The sequence below is a fragment of the Ranitomeya variabilis genome, chromosome 1 (assembly GCF_051348905.1).
Source record: "Ranitomeya variabilis isolate aRanVar5 chromosome 1, aRanVar5.hap1, whole genome shotgun sequence".
Lineage (NCBI taxonomy): Eukaryota > Metazoa > Chordata > Amphibia > Anura > Dendrobatidae > Ranitomeya > Ranitomeya variabilis.
In genome coordinates this window covers 1,063,965,716-1,063,992,035 of record NC_135232.1, presented here as the reverse complement: position 1 = coordinate 1,063,992,035, position 26,320 = coordinate 1,063,965,716, and the positions used below count along the sequence as shown (strand labels likewise).

The following is a 26,320-nucleotide window of genomic DNA, read 5'->3' as shown; positions in this document are numbered from 1 at the left end:
TAATATTCACATCACACTCAGCCACGCAAGTCAATGAGTGAGTGGAAATCATCGGACTGCACTTGGATGACTTGGACTTTCACGCACTGACAGAACAAAGAAGATGGAGAAATGTTGCTCTCCATCTTCTTTACAGTGTGCTTCAATTCTCTCATCTGAAAGAATCAGATCACACTATGCTGACACTCAAACTCTTATGAAAATCTGATTAGAGTGACATTAGCATAATCGCCCCAATTCCCATGGACGGCCGTCTGCACAAGCCCTTAGGATGACCCATGGATGGACGACTTAAAGTGGATTTATCTCAAGATTTCATAATACAAATTGCACATATTAATAAGCACATCTTTTAGACCTGATGAGGCTGGTATACTTACTTAAAAAAATCTGCATAATGATTTCTACATAGTCCTTTATGAAAGTCTACCTGCATAATATTAAAATAAGCATTTTAATTTGAGGAATATACTATCAGAGTGATATGGATTATCAAATTAAGTACACTAGCTTCATCAGGTCTAAGAGATCTGTTTATTAATTTATGCAATTTGTGCTGTCAACTCTAGTGATAGATATGCTTTAAAGTGAACCTTTCATAAGGATTTTCCTAAGTAAACTACATACAGTGTCAGGTCGGCGCCGTTATACTGATTAAAATGATACTTGGGTTGATGAAATCCATCTTGTGGTTGTTGTTTAATTTTTATATGCTTTTTATTTGAGATTCTCGAGCTTCAGGACAGCCTCTGGGGTGGTCTTTATTTGGTGCTCTCGCTCTCATCTCCTAGAATCTACTGCTGCAAAATTGCGCCGGTGCATGAGTAGTAGTATCTGTTTGTAGATGATGCGCTTAGTCTGTGCAGGATGCCCTGGAACACGACAATCTCATTAACTGAAAACTGCAAAACAAAGATAAAACAACAACCACGAGACGGATTTCTTCACCCCAGGTATCATTTTAATCAGTATAACAGCCCCAACCTGACAATGCCTGTAATTTATTTAGCAAAATCCTGATGACAGGTTCACTTTAAGTCTTTTAAACATTTATTTTTCATTGATCTTCTAGGATGAACGGAATCAGATATTAACAGCATACATATGGATTAGGCAGAGTTGGTATGACGCCTACCTTACGTGGGACAGAGATGAATATGATGGTCTGGATTCAATTCGTATTCCGAGCAACATGGTATGGAGACCAGACATAGTCTTGTACAATAAGTAAGTGGACAACCAACAAGACGAGTGATCTTTTTTTTATTTTTGGTCTAGATGAATGACAGGAGAACACTGGCACCTATGACCCACTCATGCCAGAAGAACCTCTCTTTACCAATGCATCTTCCTTTTGTGGTCTTATATAGTGCTCTATAGTAGGGTTGAGCGAAACGGGTTGGCAATTTTCAGAAGTCGCCGACTTTTGGCCTGTGTGGGGTCGGCCATGAGGTCGGCGATCTTCTGAATCTGGAATCGGAATTCCGATACCGATTCCCGATATGTTTAAGATATCGGGAATTGGTATCGGAATTCAGATTTAAGTGTAAAATAAAGAATTAAAATAAAAAATATCGCTATACTTACCCTCTGACGGGCCCTGGTACTAACCGGGAACCTTCCTTCCTTAGAATCAGCCTTCCAGGACCTTGCGGTGACGTCGCGGTAACGTCGCGGCAACGTCGCGGCTTGTGATTGGTCGCGCGGCCCCCATGTGACCGCTCGCGCGACCAATCACAAGCCGCGACGTCACCGTGACATCACTGAAGGCCCTGGAAGGGCTGATTCTTAGGAAGGAAGGCTGTCGGAAAGAAGCAGGGCGTGTCCGAGGGTGAGTATATACCTAATAGGAATATACTCACCCTCGGCTTCGTTCCGGCAGCCTTCCTTCCTAAGAATCAGCCCTTCCAGGGCCTTCGGTGACGTCACAGTGACGTCGCGGCTTGTGATTGGTCGCGCGAGCGGTCACATGGGGGCCGCGCGACCAATCACAAGCCGCGACGTCACCGCGACGTCACCGCAAGGTCCTGGAAGGCTGATTCTAAGGAAGGAAGGTTCCCCGTTAGTACCAGGGCCCGTCAGAGGGTAAGTATAGCGATATTTTTTATTTTAATTCTTTATTTTACACTTAAATATGGATCCCAGGGCCTGAAGGAGAGTTTCCGCTCCTTCAGACCCTGGGAACCATTGGAAACCCAATGCACTGCATTGGGTTTCGAGTTTCGGCCGACCCCGACCCCGACTTTTTTATAGGATCGGCCGATTTCACTCGACCCGACTTTTGAAAAAGTCGGGTTTCGTGAAACCCGACCCGATCCTATAAAAGTAAAGGTCGCTCAACCCTACTCTATAGTAATAATCTCGTCAGTCAGCAATTGTAATATCTGTTTTGTAGATTTGAGAACTTTACATTCTGTAACTCCTCTGTTATTCCATCTGGAAACTTATGACTAAATTGACACAAAATTATAATCATTCTTCTTGTCGTACAGTGTGACACTGTCATCATTCATTTTACAGTAGCAAGGTGTGAAGATATATGGATTTTCAACAAGAGGAATGGTAGCATCCAGTTTTCAATTTATTCCTACATTTCCAGAAGAATAACAGAAGAATGGTACACTGCGAAGAAAAGATGCTTTGCCATTTTATGAAGAATAGTTAGGCCGCCGTCACACTACCGTAGAATACGGGCGAGTGCTAGGCTATTAATATCAGCCCTCATCTGTCTGCTTAGCCTTTGCTGGTTATTAATTATAGGGGGACCCTACGTCATTTGTTTTAGGGTCTCCCATTTTAATAGTCAGTAAAGGCTAAGTATACAGTTGTGAGCTGATATTAATAGCCTGGGAAGCCCCATTGGTATTACCCCCTTTTAGGCTATAAACATCTGCCCCCAGCTGTCGTCCTTCCCTCTGCTGGTTACAAAAATAGTGCGGGATCCCACACCATTTTTTTCCAAAAATTAATCTTTTATTAATCAGTTACATGTACAGTAATTTGAATAAGAATAGGAGAACCCGGAGCATAATATAAGAATACTTTATTAATACAAAAGTTAAAAACAACAACTATCAGTAATACTTAGAGGTGCATAGTAATTACCATGATTCACATATATCAGGGAAAACCCACCCCTCTAGAGTGCACTTCCTTGAAGAAGCGGCGCTTTTTAGCCGCGAAACACGTGTCGGGGTCGTTATTCTGGCGGGACCCCGCTCCTTTGTTTCTCCCCTTTTGTTCTGGTAAGCTGACTTGGGCTGATTTACCTGTTGTGAATTTGGATTCTGGGCTCCCCCGGTGGCTACTGGTGGAATTGAACTTGTGACATCATCTTCCCTGTTCACCTGTTCTGATTAGATCTGGGTGTCGCTATATAACCTGGCTTCTCTGTTAGATGCTTGCCGGTCAACAATGTTATCAGAAGCCTCTCTGTGCTTGTTCCTGCTCCCAGACATCTACTAGATAAGTTGGACATTCGTCCATGTTTTGTTTTTGTATTTTGGTTCCAGTTCACAGCTGCAGTTTCGTTACTGTGTCTGGAAAGCTCTTGTTGATCAGGAATTGCCACTCTGGTATTATGAGTTAATGCCAGAGTCCTAAAGTAATTTCTGGATGTGTTTTGTTAGGGTTTTCTACTGACCATGAAAGTATGCTTTCTGTCTTCTGCTATCTAGAAAGCGGACCTCAAATTTGCTAAAACTATTTTCCTGCTGCGTTTGTTGTTTCATCTCATATCACCGCCAATATATGTGGGGGGCTTCTGTCTCCTTTTTGGGCATTTCTCTAGAGGTGAGTCAGGTCTTATATTTCCCTCTGCTAGCATTATTTAGTTCTCCGGCCGGCGCTGGGCATATAGGGATAAAAAGTAGGACATGCTACCTGGCTACTTCTAGATGATGCGGTAGGTTTAGTTCATGGTCAGTACAGTTACATCTTCCAAGAGCTTGTTCCTATTGAGGCTTATGCTAGTTCTCTGGCCATGGAGATCATGACAGTTTGACCGGCCCACTAAAGGGTTAAAATCCTTGGCTGAGAAAGGAGAGAAATAAGAAGTCTGCTGAGAGTTTTTTTTTTTTTTTTTTTTTTCTCTGTGCTCTTAATTGGATCACTTGCCAGTCTGTCTATGCTGCAGTCTTTCTTTTTTTTCTCTCTCCTTCTAATCTTTGAATGGCTCTATGTTCACCTGTCTATAATGGATCTACAGAGTGTAACTGCAGGTTTGAATAATCTCGCCACGAAAGTACAAAGTTTGCAAGATTTTGTTGTTCATGCTCCGGTATCAGAGCCGAGAATTCCTTTGCCGGAATTCTTCTCAGGGAATAGATCTAGCTTTCAGAATTTTAGAAATAATTGTAAGTTATTTTTGTCCCTGAAATCTCGTTCTGCTGGAGACCCTGCACAGCAGGTTGGGATTGTGATTTCCTTGCTCCGCGGCGACCCTCAAGATTGGGCTTTTGCATTGGCACCAGGGGATCCTGCGTTGCGCAATGTGGATGCGTTTTTTCTGGCCTTGGGCTTGCTTTATGAGGAACCTCATTTGGAACTTCAGGCAGAAAAAACTTTGATGTCCCTATCGCAGGGGCAAGATGAAGCTGAAATTTACTGCCAAAGATTCCGTAAATGGTCTGTGCTTACTCAGTGGAATGAGTGTGCCTTGGCGGCTACTTTCAGAGAGGGTCTTTCTGATGCCATTAAGGATGTTATGGTGGGGTTCCCTGTGCCTGCAAGTCTGAATGAGTCCATGACAATGGCCATTCAGATCGATAGGCGTCTGCGGGAGCGCAAACCAGTGCACCATCTGGCGGTGTCCACTGAGAAGACGCCAGAAAACATGCAGTGTGATAGAATTCTGTCCAGAAGCGAGCGGCAGAATTTTAGACGGAAAAATGGGTTGTGTTTCTATTGTGGGGATTCTACTCATGTTATATCAGCATGCTCTAAGCGTACTAAAAAGCTTGATAAATCCGTTCCCATTGGCACTTTACAGTCTAAATTTATTTTGTCTGTGACCCTGATTTGCTCTTTGTCATCTATTACTACGGACGCCTATATCGACTCTGGCGCCGCTTTGAGTCTTATGGATTGGTCCTTTGCCAATCGTTGTGGGTATGATTTAGAGCCTTTGGAGACTCTTATTCCTCTGAAGGGGATTGACTCCACCCCATTGGCTAATAATAAACCACAATACTGGACACAAGTGACTATGTGTATTAATCCGGATCACCAGGAGACTATTCGTTTTCTGGTGCTGTATAATCTACATGATGATTTGGTGCTAGGATTGCCATGGCTGCAGTCTCACAACCCAGTCCTTGACTGGAGAGCTATGTCTGTGTTGAGCTGGGGATGTAAGGGGACTCATGGGGACGTACCTTTGGTGTCCATTTCATCATCTATTCCCTCTGAAATCCCTGAGTTCCTGTCTGATTATCGTGACGTCTTTGAAGAACCCAAGCTGGGTTCGCTACCTCCGCACCGTGAGTGCGATTGTGCTATAGATTTAATTCCGGGTAGTAAATACCCAAAGGGTCGTTTATTTAATCTGTCTGTGCCTGAACATACTGCTATGCGAGAATATATAAAGGAGTCCTTGGAAAAGGGACATATTCGTCCATCGTCATCTCCCTTAGGAGCCGGTTTTTTCTTTGTGTCAAAAAAAGACGGCTCTTTGAGACCATGTATTGATTATCGACTTTTGAATAAAATCACGGTTAAATATCAATACCCATTGCCGTTGCTGACTGATTTGTTTGCTCGCATAAAGGGGGCCAAGTGGTTCTCTAAGATTGATCTCCGTGGGGCGTATAATTTGGTGCGGATCAGGCAGGGGGATGAGTGGAAAACCGCATTTAATACGCCCGAGGGCCACTTTGAGTATTTGGTGATGCCTTTTGGTCTTTCTAATGCCCCTTCAGTCTTCCAGTCCTTTATGCATGATATTTTCCGCGATTTTTTGGATAAATTTATGATAGTGTATCTGGATGATATTCTGATTTTTTCGGATGATTGGGACTCTCATGTCCGGCAAGTTAAGAGGGTTTTTCAGGTTTTGCGGTCTAATTCTCTGTGTGTCAAGGGTTCTAAGTGCGTTTTTGGGGTTCAGAGAATTTCCTTTTTGGGATATATTTTTTCTCCCTCTTCCATTGAGATGGATCCTGTCAAGGTTCAAGCTATTTGTGATTGGACGCAGCCCTCTTCTCTTAAAAGTCTTCAGAAATTTTTGGGCTTTGCCAACTTTTATCGTCGATTTATTTCTGGTTTTTCGGATGTCGTTAAGCCATTGACCGATTTGACTAGACAGGGTGCTGATGTTGCTAATTGGTCCCCTGATGCTGTGGAGGCCTTTCAGGAGCTTAAGCGCCGTTTTTCTTCTGCCCCTGTGTTGCGTCAGCCTGATGTGACTCTTCCTTTTCAGGTTGAGGTCGACGCTTCTGAGATCGGGGCTGGGGCAGTGTTGTCGCAGAAAAGTTCTGACTGCGCCGTGATGAGGCCTTGTGCCTTCTTTTCCCGTAAATTTTCGCCCGCTGAGCGGAATTATGATGTTGGGAATCGGGAGCTTTTGGCCATGAAGTGGGCGTTTGAGGAGTGGCGCCATTGGCTCGAGGGGGCCAGACATCAGGTGGTGGTATTGACTGACCACAAAAATTTGATCTATCTTGAGACCGCCAGGCGCCTGAATCCTAGACAGGCGCGCTGGTCATTATTTTTCTCTCGGTTTAATTTTGTGGTATCGTACCTACCGGGTTCTAAGAATGTTAAGGCGGATGCCCTTTCTAGGAGTTTTGAGCCTGATTCACCCGGCAACTCTGACCCCACAGGTATTCTTAAGGAGGGAGTTATCTTGTCAGCCGTTTCTCCAGACCTGCGGCGGGCCTTGCAGGAGTTTCAGGCGGATAGACCGGATCGTTGTCCGCCTGATAGGTTGTTTGTTCCTGATGATTGGACCAGTAGAGTCATCTCTGAGGTACATTCTTCTGCATTGGCAGGTCATCCTGGAATTTTTGGTACCAGGGATTTGGTGGCAAGATCCTTCTGGTGGCCTTCCCTGTCACGAGATGTGCGAGGCTTTGTGCAGTCTTGTGACGTTTGTGCTCGGGCCAAGCCTTGTTGTTCTCGGGCTAGTGGATTATTGTTGCCCTTGCCTATTCCTAAGAGGCCTTGGACACACATCTCGATGGATTTTATTTCAGATCTGCCTGTTTCTCAGAAGATGTCTGTCATCTGGGTGGTGTGTGACCGTTTTTCTAAGATGGTCCATTTGGTTCCCCTGCCCAAATTGCCTTCTTCTTCCGAGTTGGTGCCCCTGTTTTTTCAAAATGTTGTTCGTTTGCATGGTATTCCTGAGAATATCGTTTCTGACAGAGGAACCCAATTTGTGTCTAGATTTTGGCGGGCATTCTGTGCTAGGATGGGCATAGATTTGTCTTTTTCGTCTGCTTTTCACCCTCAGACTAATGGCCAGACCGAGCGGACTAATCAGACCCTGGAGACATATCTGAGGTGTTTTGTGTCTGCTGACCAGGATGATTGGGTTGCTTTTTTGCCATTGGCGGAGTTCGCCCTCAATAATCGGGCCAGCTCTGCCACTTTGGTGTCCCCGTTTTTCTGTAATTCGGGGTTCCACCCTCGATTTTCCTCCGGTCAGATGGAATCCTCGGATTGTCCTGGAGTGGATGCGGTGGTGGAGAGATTGCATCATATCTGGGGGCAGGTGATGGACAATTTAAAGTTGTCCCAGGAGAAGACTCAGCTTTTTGCCAACCGTCACCGTCGTGTTGGTCCTCGGCTTTGTGTTGGAGATTTGGTGTGGTTGTCTTCTCGTTTTGTCCCTATGAGGGTCTCATCTCCTAAGTTTAAGCCTCGGTTCATCGGTCCGTATAAAATATTGGAGATTCTTAACCCTGTTTCCTTCCGTTTGGACCTCCCTGCATCCTTTTCTATTCATAACGTTTTTCATCGGTCGTTATTGCGCAGGTATGAGGCACCGGTTGTGCCTTCCGTTGAGCCTCCTGCTCCGGTGTTGGTTGAGGGTGAGTTGGAGTACGTTGTGGAAAAAATCCTAGACTCCCGTGTTTCCAGACGGAGACTCCAGTATCTGGTCAAGTGGAAGGGATACGGCCAGGAGGATAATTCTTGGGTCACTGCATCTGATGTTCATGCCTCTGATCTGGTTCGTGCCTTTCATAGGGCCCATCCTGATCGCCCTGGTGGTTCTGGTGAGGGTTCGGTGCCCCCTCCTTGAGGGGGGGGTACTGTTGTGAATTTGGATTCTGGGCTCCCCCGGTGGCTACTGGTGGAATTGAACTTGTGACATCATCTTCCCTGTTCACCTGTTCTGATTAGATCTGGGTGTCGCTATATAACCTGGCTTCTCTGTTAGATGCTTGCCGGTCAACAATGTTATCAGAAGCCTCTCTGTGCTTGTTCCTGCTCCCAGACATCTACTAGATAAGTTGGACATTCGTCCATGTTTTGTTTTTGTATTTTGGTTCCAGTTCACAGCTGCAGTTTCGTTACTGTGTCTGGAAAGCTCTTGTTGATCAGGAATTGCCACTCTGGTATTATGAGTTAATGCCAGAGTCCTAAAGTAATTTCTGGATGTGTTTTGTTAGGGTTTTCTACTGACCATGAAAGTATGCTTTCTGTCTTCTGCTATCTAGAAAGCGGACCTCAAATTTGCTAAAACTATTTTCCTGCTGCGTTTGTTGTTTCATCTCATATCACCGCCAATATATGTGGGGGGCTTCTGTCTCCTTTTTGGGCATTTCTCTAGAGGTGAGTCAGGTCTTATATTTCCCTCTGCTAGCATTATTTAGTTCTCCGGCCGGCGCTGGGCATATAGGGATAAAAAGTAGGACATGCTACCTGGCTACTTCTAGATGATGCGGTAGGTTTAGTTCATGGTCAGTACAGTTACATCTTCCAAGAGCTTGTTCCTATTGAGGCTTATGCTAGTTCTCTGGCCATGGAGATCATGACATTTACCCCTTATACAATTACCTTGGGGCTTGGTACTTAGTTACTAGCTGGCCGCTGCACCAGGCTATACTGCATGGAAGGGATTTCTGATTTATCTCCCTCCCAGTGCTATTGCACAGTATGGGGACTCTAGAGGGGTGGGTTTTCCCTGATATATGTGAATCATGGTAATTACTATGCACCTCTAAGTATTACTGATAGTTGTTGTTTTTAACTTTTGTATTAATAAAGTATTCTTATATTATGCTCCGGGTTCTCCTATTCTTATTCATATGTTTTTTGGAGCGAATTGATGGGTCTGGTTATATATAACACACATGTGTTAGTCCCAGACCACTAATATGATTTTGGGATTTGCAATATCATGTACAGTAATTTGCACACACACTGCACTAATTGTATTTGTCACTGACCTCTATATATCTATCTATTCTATATGTATTTACTGTATGTAATCCACCTCTACTATCCAGTTGGCTCCTCAAGTGATTTTACAGTACATGAATTGCCGGCTTTTCTTCTATCTATCTAATTTAAAGACACACACACACACACACACACATATATATATATATATATATATATATATATATTGTGGGAATACGCTACCTGAGTGGGTTGGGGAATACTCGCTTGGCAGCAGGATATTCACTTCAGGCACGATATCTCACACATATCAGTCTTATTTGGTTTATTACACATCATAAACCACATGACGTACAGTCCATTGCGTTATATATCATGGACTTATCACGACCCTCAGTCAGTTCATGCAGCCGATAGCCTTCTGTGCTAAATATTACAATCCCCTTGTCCAGGGTTACCTCTCAAGAGTACCAGTTCACACGCTGACTTCACATCAGTCCAAGGTCCTCAACACGGACTGTCCAGGTCGACGGTCTCCCAGTGCTTCCAGGATGACTCCACCAGCCAGGAGCCTCCAACACTAACCATACAGGACCTACAGCACCCAGGCCACTCAGCAGTGTCCAGCCAGGACACATGGAAAGTCTGTCCACACTTGCAGACTACCAAACACTCCGGGTTACATCACAGCGACAAGTCTTCTCTGTGATACATGCCGTCCATCAATCACATGACTAGTCGTTGTTTCAATACAATTATGTCTCCAAGTGCGTCTTGAAGTGCACACACAGCGCCCCCTGGTGGTAACATTGGTCACTGCACCACATACCTCCCCCCTTTGTTCAATCCTATTGGGGTGGACACATGACATAAACCCGGGGTTCCGATACCGGGAACGCACGTCACCTTTGATAGGCCACCCCTGCCCCCAGTGGTCAGTTTGTTGGCCTTGGGCTTCAACCCTTGAGTCACCAGCTGTCTGGACTGACTCTTTGTCAATACGTCCACTACCGGGTCTCCCCCTTAAGTCACTCAGCCCTGAGCTATCTGAGGAGACACTGCCTCTAACTCTTCCTTCAGGCTGGGTACTTCCACCCCTTTGTTTGTCCACATTTCGGGTTGAAAGTGGCCGCCATCTTCTTCGCCTTTCTGGCAGCTGTTTATTAACTTGCAGTCTCTCAAGTCTCAGCTGCTCTACCTCCCTTAGGTATGCCATGCAATATTCCAGGAGCATGCGGATATTGCTAAGACTCTCTCTGGATCCGACAATAAGGAATGGAACCATCCCATCTTCACCCACGTCCTGGGCCTCGTCATCAGCCGGAATCCTCAGTCTCTTTACACCGGATTTATTTACTATCTCCTGCATCACTCTCCCAAGTTTCCCAATGACTTTCGCCACCAGAACTTTGGGTACTTGGACTGTGTCTTCCACTAAGCCCAGTCGACTAAGAGTTTTCCTTTCACGCTCCAAACGTCGAACGGCTTCAGCATTCTTCAAAATGATCCTCTGTTTGGTACGGAGGCAGTGTAGGTGCATATCCCTCAGGACAGCCACCCGCTTCACTGTGACTTCCTTAGTCGACAGTATAACCAATTGCTGAGTCTCAGGTGCCCAGTGCACACTACACGCCTCTACTGCCTTTCTAAAGGCCTCATGCACACCCATCCTGGCGCATGCTTCTTGCATGTCTTCGGGTATCTCCACCACACACTTGAAGAATGAGGTCTCATTTTCTTCACGAACAGATGGCCCCTGGTTTACCTCCGAAACTTCCATCAAGACATCTGTCACGACCGGGCGACTGTCTTGTTCTGCCTTTAGCGCGAGCTCTTCCTCAGTTTTACACTTCTCAACATCCTTTGTCGAGATGGGCATCGGCAGCTCCGCCTTGTTATCACTCGGGGTTGACAGCTGTACGTCTCGGACTCGTAACTTCTCCTCTGTCAGAAGATCTCTTACTGCTTCTCGCAGCACTACCACATTTTCGCCTAAGGCCTTATTCTCAGTGTGCCACGCTGTCAGGTGACTTCTGAGCTCAGAGACGTCCTTCTCCAGCTCACCCAATCTGTGCTCCGCCATTTGTCTCAGGGCCTTTTCTCGTTCAACATGCCCTTTTAGTGTTTTTATTTCGGCCTGTAGATCTGCCACCTTTTCTTTCTCACGAGATAATCCTTTAGCGAGTTCCTTGAACCCCTGTGCTTCCTTCGCTACAAGCCAGGCCTTGACTGCTGAGAGCTCGGACTCCAGGTAACGCACCTGATCCAGCTGCGCGGAGTTGGCGACTTCTATCTCAGGGACATTATCTTTGTTGGCATCTCTCCCTGTGTCCTCTTTAACACTCTTCTCCGAGGGTGCAATTTGTTCAGCCCCTTTTCCTCTTTTATGTCTCCGGCGACGGGAGGAAGTTTTGTTATTTATACCAGAGTCAGTCTTACTGCCTTCTTTTCCGCTTTCGTCACCGTCTGAATGGGAGTCACCATCACCCGATCGGTCATCTGGGAACCAGCCGTCCCCATCTAAACAGGTCACATTTTCTGGAATGGCTGCCACCGCTATCATGACTTCAGCCTGTGGAACCCTGTCGTTTCTCTGTGTCAGTACCTCTGATAGCACAGTGTCACACTCCGCCCTAGTGCTTGTTACCGGCCAAGACATGTGACAGTCACCCTCAGAGCCAGTCTCACACCCCACAACATGGTGAACCTTCCCGCTGCTCCCTAACCAGGTGTCAGCTTCAGGGGCTTTATTAACCACGTCACTTACAGTCTTCTTGGGGTAGACATCAGGTGACATGTCCGTAAGTTGGGCAAACGCTCCCTCCCCTTTGTTCAACCCTACATCTGAGCCTTCAACTTTTGGAGGAATACATGTTTTAAGGTACGCAACCCCACCATCTGAGAGCCCTCCATTCACCTGTTGTAAAGAAACTCCCTTCTCCCACAAGTCTGTGAAGAACTTAGAGTCCTGGCCAATTATCACTGAGCAGGGTAAGGTTGAGACTATGGCCACATCATGGATTGCACGGTCCTTGGCTGTCTCTAGGACCACCCTGACTACTGGATAACCCTTAGTGTGCCCATGGATGCAGGTGACCTTGATTTTCCTACCGGGTATTCCGAGTCCCTCAGGTGCAACCCTCAGTAGAGTCACCGAGCCCCCAGAATCAACCAGTCCATACATTTCCATCTCATGCATCCGTAGGACACACCCCCGTAAATTCTCACCAGGTGGATAGTTCACACAACATACCGGACACACATAACTCACAGGCCCCGGGCACCAATTTGTCTGCGGTACCTCTTTGGTGCCCCTTTTGGGAAACCACCATTTCCTGAGATTCCACCTCTTTTTTGGCGACTACCCTCCTTCGGGTTACCGCCCCTATTTGGGACTCTACCCCCTTTTGGGGAATCATCCCCATTTGGGTCACCGCCCACTTTTAGGGACACCCCGTGAACTTCCCCACGGCACTCAGGCCCCAGTTCGCACAGTACACCCCTATGTCTCTGGGCTTGTACTGGCCCTTTAAGAGTCTGCAAACAAAAAAAAAATGTGGCATGCGAGAGGTAGCGGGATCGTTGCCCGCATTCTCCACCATATGTGGGAATATGCTACCTGAGTGGGTTGGGGAATACTCGCTTGGCAGCAGGATATTCACTTCAGGCATGATATCTCACACATATCAGTCTTATTTGGTTTATTACACATCATAAACCACATGACGTACAGTCCATTGCGTTATATATCATGGACTTATCACGACCCTCAGTCAGTTCATGCAGCCGATAGCCTTCTGTGCTAAATATTACAATCCCCTTGTCCGGGGTTACCTCTCAGGAGTACCAGTTCACACGCTGAATTCACATCAGTCCAAGGTCCTCAACACGGACTGTCCAGGTCGACGGTCTCCCAGTGCTTCCAGGATGACTCCACCAGCCAGGAGCCTCCAACACTGACCATACAGGACCTACAGCACCCAGGCCACTCAGCAGTGTCCAGCCAGGACACATGGAAAGTCTGTCCACACTTGCAGACTACCAAACACTCCGGGTTACATCACAGCGACAAGTCTTCTCTGTGATACATACCGTCCATCAATCACATGACCAGTCGTTGTTTCAATACAATTATGTCTCCAAGTGCATCTTGAAGTGCACACACAGTGCCCCCTGGCGGTAACAATGGTCACTGCACCACAATATATATATATATATATATATATATATATATATATATATATATATATATATATATGTGTGTGTGTGTGTGTGTGTCACTGACATCTATATATGTATGTATCCTATGCATATACAGTGGGTATGGAAAGTATTCAGACCCCTTTACATTTTCACTTTGTTTCATTGCAGCCATTTGCTAAATTCAAAAAAGTTATTTTTTTTCTCATTAATGTACACTCTGCATCCCATCTTGACTGAAAAAAAACAGAAATGTAGACATTTTTGCAAATGTATTAAAAAAGAAAAACTGAAATATCACATGGTCATAAGTATTCAGACCATTTGCTCAGAAACTCATATTTAAGTGACATGCTCTCCATTTCCTTGTGATCCTCCTTGAGATGGTTCTGCTCCTTGATTGGAGTCCAGCTGTGTTTAATTAAACTGATGGGACTTGATTTGGAAAGGCACACACCTATCTATGGCTACTTTCACACTAGCGTCGTGCATTGCACATTGCAATGCGTCATTTTGTAGAAAAAACGCATCCTGCAAAATTGCTTGCAGGATGCGTTTTTTTCTCCATAGACTTGCATTAGCGACGCAGTGCGACGGATTGCCACACGTCGCAACCGTCGTGCGACGGTTGCGTCGTGTTGCGTCGGACCGTCGGCACAAAAAAACGTTACATGTAACGTTTTTGGTGCGTTGTGTCTGCCATTTCCGACCGCGCATGCGCGGCCGGAACTCTGCCCCCGCCTCCCCGCACATCACAATGGGGCAGCGGATGAGTTGTAAAACTGCATCCGCTGCCACCGTTGTGTTTTCTACTCACAGTTTGCTGTTATGGACCTGGTGGTTAGGAACACCCGGAATGACCTGATGAGTAAACTCAAAATCGGAACTAGCTCTGGGAAAGTGGGAACTCTGCTGACCGCAAACTCTACTCCTATCGCACACACTAGAAATAGCCGTGGAGCGTACCTAACTCTCCCTAGACGCCTCTTCACAGCCTAAGAGCTAACTACCCCTAAAGATAGAAATAGAAGCCTAACCTTGCCTCAGAGAAATTCCCCAAAGGTAAAGGCAGCCCCCCACATATATTGACTGTGAGTTAAGAGGAAAGTCACAAACACAGGAATGAAACAGGTTTTAGCAAAGGAGGCCAGACTTCACTAAATAGTCAGAGGATAGAAAAGAATACTATGCGGTCAGCATAAAAAAACTACAAAAACCACGCAGTATGCAAAAAGACCCCCACACCGACTCACGGTGTGGAGGTGCAACACTGCACCCCAGAGCTTCCAGCTAGCAAGGAAATATCATGATAACAAGCTGGACTAGAATCTAGCAGTACTAAGAAATATATTCAGGCAGCAGTAACAACAAATGAACTAGCAGGGACTTAGCTTCTGCTGGAGTAGACAGGTCCTCAGAGAAGTCCAAGAGAGATCTGAACCAATACTGATACATTGACAGCTGGCATCAAGTAACGATCTGAGTGGAGTTAAATAGGGAAGTAAGCATAGCAATAAATGAGAGCAGCTGATAAAGCCACCTCAGTGACCAGCAGTTCCGCTCGAAGCCACCAGAGGGAGTCCAAGAGCAGAACTAACCAAAGTACCATTCATGACCACAGGAGGGAGTCCGAGAACGGAATTCACAACAGTTTGCGTCGGGACGTCGCCACGTCGCATTGCGACGTGCGTCGTACGACGCAAGTGTGAAAGTAGCCTAAATAAGACCTCACAGCTCACAGTGCATGTCAGGCCAAATGAGAATCATGAGGTCAAAGGAACTGGCCAAGGAGCTCAGAGACAGAATTGTGGCAAGGCACAGATCTGGCCAAAGTTACAAAAGAATTTCTGCAGTACTCAAGGTTCCTAAGAGCACAGTGGCCTATAATCCTTAAATGGAAGAAGTTTGGGACCACCATAAGTCTTCCTAGACCTGGCCATCCAGCCAAGCTGAGCAATCATGGGAGAAGAACCTTGGTGAGAGAGGTAAAGAAGAACCCCAAGATCACTGTGGCTGAGCTCCAGAGCTGCAGTAGGGAGATGGGAAAAAGTTCCACAAAGTCAACTATTATTGCAGCGCTCCACCAGTCGGGCCCTTATGGTAGAGTGGCCAGACGGAAGACTCTACTCAATGCAACACATATGAAAGCCTGCATAGAGTTTGCTAATACACACATGAAGGACTCACAGACTATGAGAAATAAGATTCTCTGGTCTGATGAGACAAAGATAGACCTTTTTGGTGATAAATCTAAGTGGTATGTGTGGGGAAAACCAGGCACTGCTCATCACCTTCCCAATACAATCCCAACAGTGAAACATGGTGGTGGCAGCATCATGCTATGGGGGTGTTTTTCAACTGCAGGGACAGGATGACTGTTTGCCATTGAATGAAACATGAATGCGGAAAGAGTACAGTGATATCCTAATGAAAACCTCTTCCAGAGTGCTCTGGACCTCAGACTTGGCCGAAGGTTCACCTTCCAACAAGACAATGACCCTAAGCACACAGCTAAAATAACAAAGGAGTGGCTTCAGAACAACTCTGTGACCATTCTTGACTGGCCCAGCCAGAGCCCTGACCTAAACCCAATTGAGCATCTCTGGAAAGACCTGAAAATGGCTGTCCACCAATGTTCACCATCCATTCCAACCTGACGGAACTGGAGAGGATGTACAAGAAAGAATGGCAGAGGATTCCCAAGTCCAGGTGTGAAAAACTTGTTGCAGCATTCCCAACAAGACTCATCGCTGTACTAGCTCAAAAGGTGCTTCTACTCAATACTGAGCAAAGGGTCTGAATACTTATGACCATGTGGTATTTCAGTTTTTCTTTTTTAATATATTTGCAAACATTTCCACATTTCTGTTTTTTTTCAGTCAAGATTGGGTGCAGAGTGTACATTACTGTTAATAAAATGAACTTTTTTGAATTTACCAAATGGCTGCAATGAAACAAAGAGTGAAAAATTTAAAGGGGTTTGAATACTTTCTATACCCACTGTATGGAGGACTATGGGATGCATTAAACTATATTGAAGACTATTGGGTGCATTATACTATATTGAGGACTATGGGAACTGTATTATACTATATGGAGGATTATGAGGAATGCATTTTACTATATGGAGGACTATGGGCAGGGGCGGAACTACCGGGGTCGCAGAGGTCGCGGCTGCACCAGGGCCCGGGCCCAAAAGAGGGCCCGGTGCCGCCGCGACCTCTGCGACCTGAGGTCAACTTGTCAGGGTATCTCCGTGAGCGCACGCTGCACATTTCGTCCTGTAAATTCAGTGTTAGGTTGAACCCACGGGCTTCCGTACACGCTGTGGGGGAGGGGCCATGCACGTCGCAGTTCCGTACACCAGGCTGAGATTGCCGTCAAGCGAGTCACATGCTGTTGTCATCACGTGACAGGACGTGAAGGTGGCCAGCTGTACGGTTTGTCACTGGTGGAGCGTGGTGTCGTGCAGAGGGAGGCATGGATAAGCTGCGGAGGGTCCTGAACGGCCATGAGGACGAAGAGAGGGGCCTGCAGCTCAGGTACGGGCTACTAGTCATCTTATGCCGGATGTCCGCCCCGCTCCATAAGGGGCGTGCTGTGCTGCAGGCAGATGACCGGGCTTGGATGGGTTACAGCTGGTTTACCCTGTCGGAGACGCCCCACGTGTATTATATATCCGGCCTTGGCCCTGTTAGACCCAGAATGCACTGCTTCCAGCTCAGATATTCGGCCCCTGCAGTGTATATAGGTGACCACTCACACACAAAGCTCTATACTATCTGCCCCTGCAGTGTATATAGGTGACCACTCACACACAAAGCTCTATACTATCTGCCCCTGCAGTGTATATAGGTGACCACTCACACACAAAGCTCTATACTATCTGCCCTGCAGTGTATATAGGTGACCACTCACACACAAAGCTCTATACTATCTGCCCTGCAGTGTATATAGGTGACCACTCACACACAAAGCTCTATACTATCTGCCCTGCAGTGTATATAGGTGACCACTCATACATAAAGCTCTATACTATCTGCCCCTGCAGTGTATATAGGTGACCACTCACACACAAAGCTCTATACTATCTGCCCCTGCAGTGTATATAGGTGACCACTCACACACAAAGCTCTATACTATCTGCCCTGCAGTGTATATAGGTGACCACTCACACACAAAGCTCTATACTATCTGCCCTGCAGTGTATATAGGTGACCACTCACACACAAAGCTCTATACTATCTGCCCTGCAGTGTATATAGGTGACCACTCACACACAAAGCTCTATACTATCTGCCCTGCAGTGTATATAGGTGACCACTCATACATAAAGCTCTATACTATCTGCCCCTGCAGTGTATATAGGTGACCACTCACACACAAAGCTCTATACTATCTGCCCTGCAGTGTATATAGGTGACCACTCATACATAAAGCTCTATACTATCTGCCCCTGCAGTGTATATAGGCGACCACTCATACATAAAGGAATTGCAATAGATATTTACTTCTTAGTTTAACATTGTATGCGTGTGTCTGTATATCATTTTTTTTTTTGGGGGGGGGGGGGGGCCCCATTCAAAAGTTCGCACCGGGGCCCGCAGGACTGTTGTTACGCCCCTGACTATGGGGTGTGCATTATACTATATGGAGGACTATGGGGTGTGCATTATACTATATGGAGGACTATGGGGAAGGTATTATACTATATTGAGGTCTATGGGGAGGGTATTATACTATATGGAGGTCTATGGGGAACAGTATACTATGTGGAAGACTATTGGGCACATTGTACTACATGGAAGACAATGGGGTGTGCATTATACTAAACAAGCAAAATGTTGCCTATTCATGAAGTGATTGGATTGTTTATGCCGAAACAGAAATCATTGTTCTCAGCTGCACTTCACCTGGTCAAAACTGCAGACATGCTGCTGATAACATGATACTGTATCGGGACAGATTGATCTACTATTGATCGTTCTGTGCCCATCACTCTTCCTCAGCTGGTGTAAGGAGGCTGGAAAACAAGCGTTGAACGACTTAAATTTTGTTGATCATGCTTGTTAAGTGGCCTGAACTCAGCATATATAAATACAAACAAAATGTTTCTGTGTGATGGTGCAGTATGTTAGCATTTGTGGCCCACTTTAAACTTTTGCCCAGGGCCTCACCTTGTCTAAAACTGACCATGAACAGTTGTTCTTACTCCCCTGCCTCCTCCTCCTCCTCCTCTCAAACTGTCCCATGGTTGTACAGTTGGGTACCTCACCGATGTTGGGACAGTAACCTGTTGTGAATTCTGCTCTTGGGTTCCCTCCGGTGGTTGTTGGTAGTAATGCAGTTGTCCCTGGGTTGCAATCCTGGGCAGGTGTCCCTGCTGATTGCAGCTCTGACTGGGATATTTAGGTGTGCAGGATTCATTAGCCCTTGCCAGTTGTCCATTGTTCTTGGAGGTTTTGCATCTCTTTCTGGTTCCTCCTGCCCTGCTGCCAAATCAGCAAAGATAAGTGTCTGGTTTTGTTTCTGCAGCACACATGCTGTGTGCTTTACAATTCAGTACTATTCAATGTTTTTTCTTGTCCAGCTTAGACTGTGTTTGGATATTTCAGTCAAGTTGGATTCTCAGGAGACGCAGATATACATTCCATGTCTTTAGTTAGATGGTGGAATTTTTGTATCATCTGCTGTGGATATTTTTAGGGTTTTAATACTGACCGCTTAGTATTCTGTCCTATCCTTTTCTATTTAGCTAGCTTGGCCTCTTTTGCTAAATCCTGATTTCTGCCTGCGTGTCTTTCCTCTAATACTCACAGTCAATATTTGTGGGGGGCTGCCTATCCTTTGGGGTTCTGCCCTGAGGCAAGATAGAATTCCCATTTCCATCTATAGGGGTATTTAGTCCTCCGGCTGTGTCGAGGTGTCTAGGATGTGTTAGGTACACCCCACGGCTACTTCTAGTTGCGGTGACAGTTTAGAGTTTGCGGTCAGTACAGGTACCACCTACTCCTGAGAAAGTCTCATGCGGCTCCAAGGTCACCGGATCATAACAGTAACCCACCCTCCGAGCCACGTGTGGACGATAGGCCTCATAAAGGTGTAAATTGGCACACAGAGGCTTAAAGGGCAGTACTACCACAGATATGGGTGCAGTCTACAGAATACACACAGCGGCTTAAAGGACAGTAGTCCCTCAGATATGGGTGTGTATGGGGTACGACCAGGGTGGTTGTCATGGCTGAGCACTCCGGTGTATCGGTGCCCTGGCCTCCCATTACATGAAAACATTGTCCAACACTTCGCGTACCTGTGGCTCCACTTTCTGCGCCGACAGGGTCACCTCTGTTATTCTGTAGGCTCCCAACAGTCGGTGTTACAAAGATTGAGACACAGTCCTGTTCAGCTTTCAAATAAACAACTTTACTGTTTCCTTTACACAGCACATCCATATTCTTCTCAGCCTTGACAGTGGGATTCATATTACACATCTTTACTTCTTGCCCTGCGCTTTCCTCTTTGTCATACAGCACACACCCTGGTTGGACCGTTCCACACGATTTCTCAGAGTCCTCCCAACTTGGCTCTGCAACGTTCAGTCCTTCCTTAGCCTGTTTCACGCCAGACAAGAGAGTTTCTATCTCCAAAGCTAGATGCCACTTGGTGAGTGACCTGCCCTCCTGTACTGTGCTTTGTGGTGACCCAGCGTACTCCTGTTCCACGCTCAATGCATCTGGGAGTTCCCTCAGTGGCCATTTTGCTCCGATACTGAGGGCATCTGCCCAAGCTATAAGCTACCACATCATAGAGCTACCTGTGCCCCCATCCTGTCACTGCTTCTGTCTTGTTTCTCCTTTCCCGCTGCTGTTCTGGCCTCTACAGTACCGGCCCAATGCTGTGGATGGCTGCGCTTCTCTCTTAATAAACGTTGCGTGGTTGCTCCTATTGTCCTGGACACTTAAGCCCGTGTGGACTATCTGGGCACCCGGGCCCTTCTGACCCAAAAGAGGAAGTTCCCCCTTTCTTAGTTGCAGCTGACCTATCCTATATTAACTATTTCCTAACTATGTGGAACTTCTATTTGCACTATGTGCACTATTCTGAGCTACTCCATCTAGTGGACAGACTTCAGTACTACGCTTTCCCTATTTAACCGGCACACCAAACAGCAACACATACATTTAGCAGATTAAAGGATAAGAAAGACAATATACCAGTATATATATATATATATATATATATATATATATATATATATATATATATATATATATATATATATAGATATATATATATATATATTTCATAGTGAACAAGACACGGTAATACACCTGATCGTGTAGCAGTACCATTATATAAGAGTGATAATACACTAAATCGTTTAGAAATACCATCATATATTAACCAATACACATATTCCGATAACATATGGCACTGGGACGAGAGAAAGTCAAAGGTATAAACATATTATATCATACACCCTACAGGTGCAGAGTACAAACAGTGGCTTAAAGGACAGTACTCCCACAGGCGAGGGTGCAGAGTACACACTTGGCATGTCTGTGATGGCTTCAGAAGTGTCCATAGTCTAAAATCTTGTTGATTAGCTGCACTGCAGCCTTTCAACAAGCTTTATTAGACTGGCGAACCCAAATAGGAAACTGAACATACAGTAAAAAGTCAGTGTTTGGAGTTCGGTAACAGGCACTAGGTGTCCGGTACAAACCCCAAACTTTCCAGTTCAGTTTCGCTCATCCCTAATTATAAGCCGTGATTAATGACTCTGGTGGGAGCTCCGGTGTTGGTCGGTGCTGTTTGTGGCGGTGAAACTTGATCCTGCACCGAACAGCACCGGAGCTCCGAGATCAAAGTGAGTAAGTTACTGCTCGTAATCTGACAGATCTGCCTGTCATTGCTGCTGTGGGAAGGAAAACTAAATTTCTAACCGTGGCTCACATGCTCTTGCAAGAGCAAAGTCAGTGTGAAGACGCAGGCGCTGGACAGATGGACTGCACACACTGATCTGCAGAGGTTTAAAACACGAGAAGAGAACGGGAAGCTGAACTAGCTGGAATGAGGAGTAAAGCAGACAAACATATAGACACTGGAGGGGAAATATTCAGACAAATAAACTTTATTGCAGTCCAAGATTTCCAGGGTAGTGCACTTTTGATCCGGGACCTTGGCCCCGATCAAAGTGCCTAGCAATGTTCCTGGCAGTATGCCACTGGATGGGGTCCCCTGGGGAAGTGAGGCCCTAGGCATTTGACTAGTTTGTATGCCGCTAACGCCGGCCCTGCACATAGGTTTCCAAATTGTGTCTTGAAACTAATGTACACTAGGAGAGTCAATTACAGCCATGTCTTTTACTGCTTTCTTAAAACAGGGCAGATGATGAGTTTGCTGAGCCAGTAAATACAAATGTCGTCCTCCGATATGATGGAAAAATCACATGGGATTCTCCCGCTATAACCAAAAGCTCCTGTGTGGTGGACGTCTCGTATTTCCCCTTTGACAACCAGCAATGTAACCTCACCTTTGGTTCGTGGACCTACAATGGGAACCAGGTGGACCTTATAAATGCTATGGACACTGGGGAACTCTCGGACTTTGTGGAAAATGTGGAGTGGGAAATGCAGGGTATGCCAGCAGTGAGGAACGTTATCACTTATGGGTGCTGCTCAGAGCCTTACCCTGATGTCACCTTCACGTTGATCCTTAAGAGAAGATCTTCTTTTTACATTTTCAACTTGTTAATACCCTGTGTCATGATATCTTTCCTGGCTCCGCTAGGTTTCTATCTTCCTGCAGATTCAGGGGAAAAAGTTTCCTTGGGAGTGACCGTTTTATTGGCTCTCACTGTCTTTCAATTAATGGTAGCAGAAAGCATGCCTCCTTCTGAAAGTGTGCCGCTGATAGGTAAGTTCTAGGTATCATCAATACCACCACTGTTTTTATTGGGGCTCTGCCCAGCAACTTGTTGCAATCAAGTGGATATAAATATAGCCATTATTATAATACAATCTTAAATACCAAAAGGGACATTCTCATCTGATTCCACAGAATATGCCATCAATGTCTGATAGGTCCTGGATCCCAATTCTGAGCACTCTACTTATTTTGAAAACCGGGTTCCCCTGTCTCATTGCTGCTATCACTTGCTCATCTTCTATCAGAACTCCTATAGATGTCAATGGAGAGAGCCATGCGTGCATCCTTAGGATCAATGGCGATCAATCAATGTTGCCAGTCAAGTGAGGTGCAATGCAAGGCAAAGTTTCATGTACAGTGGAGATTCTGTGCCTGGATGAACAATGAAGAGATTATTCTTCTCATAGGCAGGGGTCCTGAAGTTTGGATCCTTAAAGGGCGTTTCCCATGAACAAAAGTTCATTTCCATGAATAGATCTTGGAACAATAATAATTTCCACAATTGGATGTGTTTAAATAAAATGTTCCTGTGCTGAGATAATCTTATGAATGTCCCCTGCTGTGTACTGTGTAATGGCTGTGTCTGACTGTGCAGGGACATGGTCTGATCATACCACAGCTCCTGGGCAGGGGGGGAAGCAAAAGAGAATACAGACATTACAGCACAGGATCATAGCTGATTCTTTCCTTGAAGGAAAATATTGTTTAAAACCAGGCAGGGAAATGTATTAACTCACAAAAATATCGGCTGTGATCACATACCGTGAAACCAACTCTGATCCCATGTCTGTATACATTTTTTTTCTCCCCCTTCCCCCCGCACAGGAGCTGTGGTATGATCAGCCCATGTCCCTGCACGGTCAGACACAACCATTACACAGTACACAGCAGGGGCACAGTTATAAGATTATCTCAGCACAGGAACTTTTTTGTTTAAACACATCCAGTTATGGAGATTATTATTGTTCCAAAATCTATTGATTAAAAGGAACTTTTGTTCGTGAGAAAACCCCTTTAACTATCAAACATTACTTTCCTACTCTAAAGATAGGCCACTAATGATTAGCCCTGGAAAACGCCTTCATTTCAAGGTATGTCAATATTCTTTGTCTGTTCACTTGCACTTGACATTTGATAAAGACAATTTTAACATAGAAAAAAAATGTATTTTTGTATTTGTTTGTGGTTAACATTTGTTAAAATAATTGCAATCTTCCATTAATATATGTTTGATGTAAGATCTGTGTGTCCGAGATGCTGTTCTGTTCATTTACTTCTTATGTATCAGTGCAGCTTTATTCCCGAAGTGATTGCCACTTCTACAGCTCATCATGTGCTTTCCTCCCTCCCTACAGTCTGTATGAGCTGCCCTCTGTAAAAACCTGAATATCTTCCCTCGTCTCTCCTCTCTGATCTATCATGTACAACCTTCTTCTTGCCACTGCTGCTTTTTCAACAAAGAAAAGGGGAAGGGAAGATGAGATAGACATCGGAATTAAGTGATGGATTTGTGCCAGGTTTTATAGAGCAGCTAGGTAGGGAATTGGTAATGAAAACTATGTAGAGAGTTTTTTTTAATTTTGCATGTAGGAAGGAAAAAACTTCAGTAAATTCCTACAGATCAATTTTTTTTACTGTTCTATCCTATGAGTGTTGCTTATAAACACTGCGCTATTAGTATCTCAGTTAATAACTATATAACAACAAGGAAGAAAAATATTTACAATATGACACTGATACTTGAGAATAAAGAAAGTTTACTGAATCAGAACCACTACTGCTAAATTATTATTACCATTATTATTATTATTTATTGTTATTGCGCCATTTATTCCATGGCGCTTTACATGTGAGGAGGGGTGTACATAATAAAAACAGGTACACTAATCTTAATCAATACAAGTCACAACTGGTACAGGAGGAGAGAGGACCCTGCCCGCGAGGGCTCACAATCTACAAGGGATGGGTGAGGATACAGTAGGCGAGGGTAGAGCTGGTCGTGCAGTGGTTTGGTCGACCGGTGGTTACTGCAGGTTGTAGGCTTCTCGGAAGAGGTGGGTCTTCAGGTTCTTTTTGAAGGTTTCGATGGTAGGTGAAACTCTGATATGTTGTGGTAGAAAGTTCCAGCGGAGGGGGGATGTGCGGGAGAAACTTGTATGCGATTGTGGGAAGAGGAGATAAGAGGGGAGTATAGAAGGAGATCTTGTGAGGATCGGAGGTTGCGTGCAGGAAAGTACCGGGAGACGAGGTCACAGATGTATGGAGGACACAGGTTGTGGATGGCTTTGTATGTCATGGTTAGGGTTTTGTACTGGAGTCTCTGGGTAATGGGGAGCCAGTGGAGGGATTGACAGAGGGGAGAGGCCAGGGAATAGCGAGGGGACAGGTATCATATTACCATATGATAGAACATGCGCAAGATAAGAGTCCTCCAGTCATGTTCCCAAAAATGATAAGCTTTATCCAACACGTTTAAAAGGTAGACTTCCTCAAGTTTATCCAAAATTTTTCTCTACATTTCAGACTGCAGCTCCGTTCTTATTCATTATGCAGTCTGAAACGCGTTGAAAAAGAATATAACATTTTGGATCTACGTGAAGAAGTCTGCCTTTTAAACTTGTTGGAATAAAACTTATAATTTTATCTGGAACACGACTGAGGACTCTTCTTCTTGATCTTCGCTGTGCCACATTGGGCAAGGGTTACTCTATTTTACGACCTGTGCACTTGATGGCAGGTTTTGGTGTCGAAGTGAGCAACCTTTTATTTAAAAGTTTTTAGCTTATCCTTGGAATTTGGAAAATTATGTTCAAAATAATGTTTATATAAATGTGATATAAGGTCTTTTTTCACCCTGTTTAGGCAAATATTATATTGCTACCATGACCATGATTACGGCCTCTACAGCTCTGACAATCATCATCATGAATATACATCTATGTGGAGCAGAAGCAAAGCCCATCCCTAACTGGGCCAGGGTCATCATACTTGACTACATGTCAAAAATATTTTTTGTGTATGACGTTGGTGAGAACTGTACCACACCGCAGGACGATTGTGACACCATTTCTCAGGACAGTGTTCATTCCTACAATGATTATGAGAAGGAACAGGAGGTCTATGATACGTTGAAGCGTCCACTTTCCATAAGAACAGACTTTGTATGTGACATTGACATCCAAGCTAAGCTCAGTGGTCATCCGTTTTGTAACCACTGTGCACATTACAAATCCCTGGCGAGCAACATTGAATATATAACTAACTGGTACCGAGAACAAAAATCTATTAGTTCCATGGGGATAGAGTGGAAGAAGGTGGCCAAGGTGATGGATCGTTTCTTTATGTGGGTCTTTTTTATTATGGTCTTCTTGATGAGCATTTTAATTATTGCAAAGGCAGTGTAACTCTAAAACCTAACAATGCATGATCAAATTTCATAAAATGTTAATAAATAGTAATGGCATAGTGATTTTTTTTGGATTATTCAATGTTTTTATCTTCTATTTCAAACACGGGATACTGTCCACCAGAAGACCAGTATAGGTAGTCATATGCCCCTCTATCTTCAGGTGTTCTTAAAAAGTTTTTCCCCAATAAATCAATATTTGGTCCTTTTAATGTCTTTTTTTGCACTCTAAAAGCATTTCTACTTATCTGAAAAGCATTGTTCTACACGTGCCAATGGCTTCTACAAGGCTATATGTGCTAAAGAGTTTACGGAATAAGTTAGACTTGATGGGTTGGCCAAACTCACCAATTTTGGCAGAATCAGACCACCATCTAATGTCTATAGTGGCGTTCTGGATTTTTCCTTTCTGATGATATTGAGGATCAGAAGGAT

At 45.0% G+C, this 26,320-nt stretch overlaps 1 protein-coding gene across 1 annotated transcript in view; it reads left to right on the top strand.

Annotated features, from left to right (window-relative positions):
* CHRNA9 (cholinergic receptor nicotinic alpha 9 subunit) overlaps window positions 1–26,091 on the top strand; it is a 30,535-nt gene extending 4,444 nt beyond the window's left edge. Inside the window, exons 3-5 of the mRNA XM_077276289.1 lie at window positions 1,073–1,227; window positions 21,935–22,467; window positions 25,342–26,091. Of these exons, the coding sequence (XP_077132404.1) occupies window positions 1,073–1,227; window positions 21,935–22,467; window positions 25,342–25,883 (1,230 nt within the window). The 3' untranslated portion in view covers window positions 25,884–26,091. The remainder of the gene's footprint in view (window positions 1–1,072; window positions 1,228–21,934; window positions 22,468–25,341) is intronic.
* The last annotated feature ends 229 nt before the right edge of the window (window positions 26,092–26,320 follow it).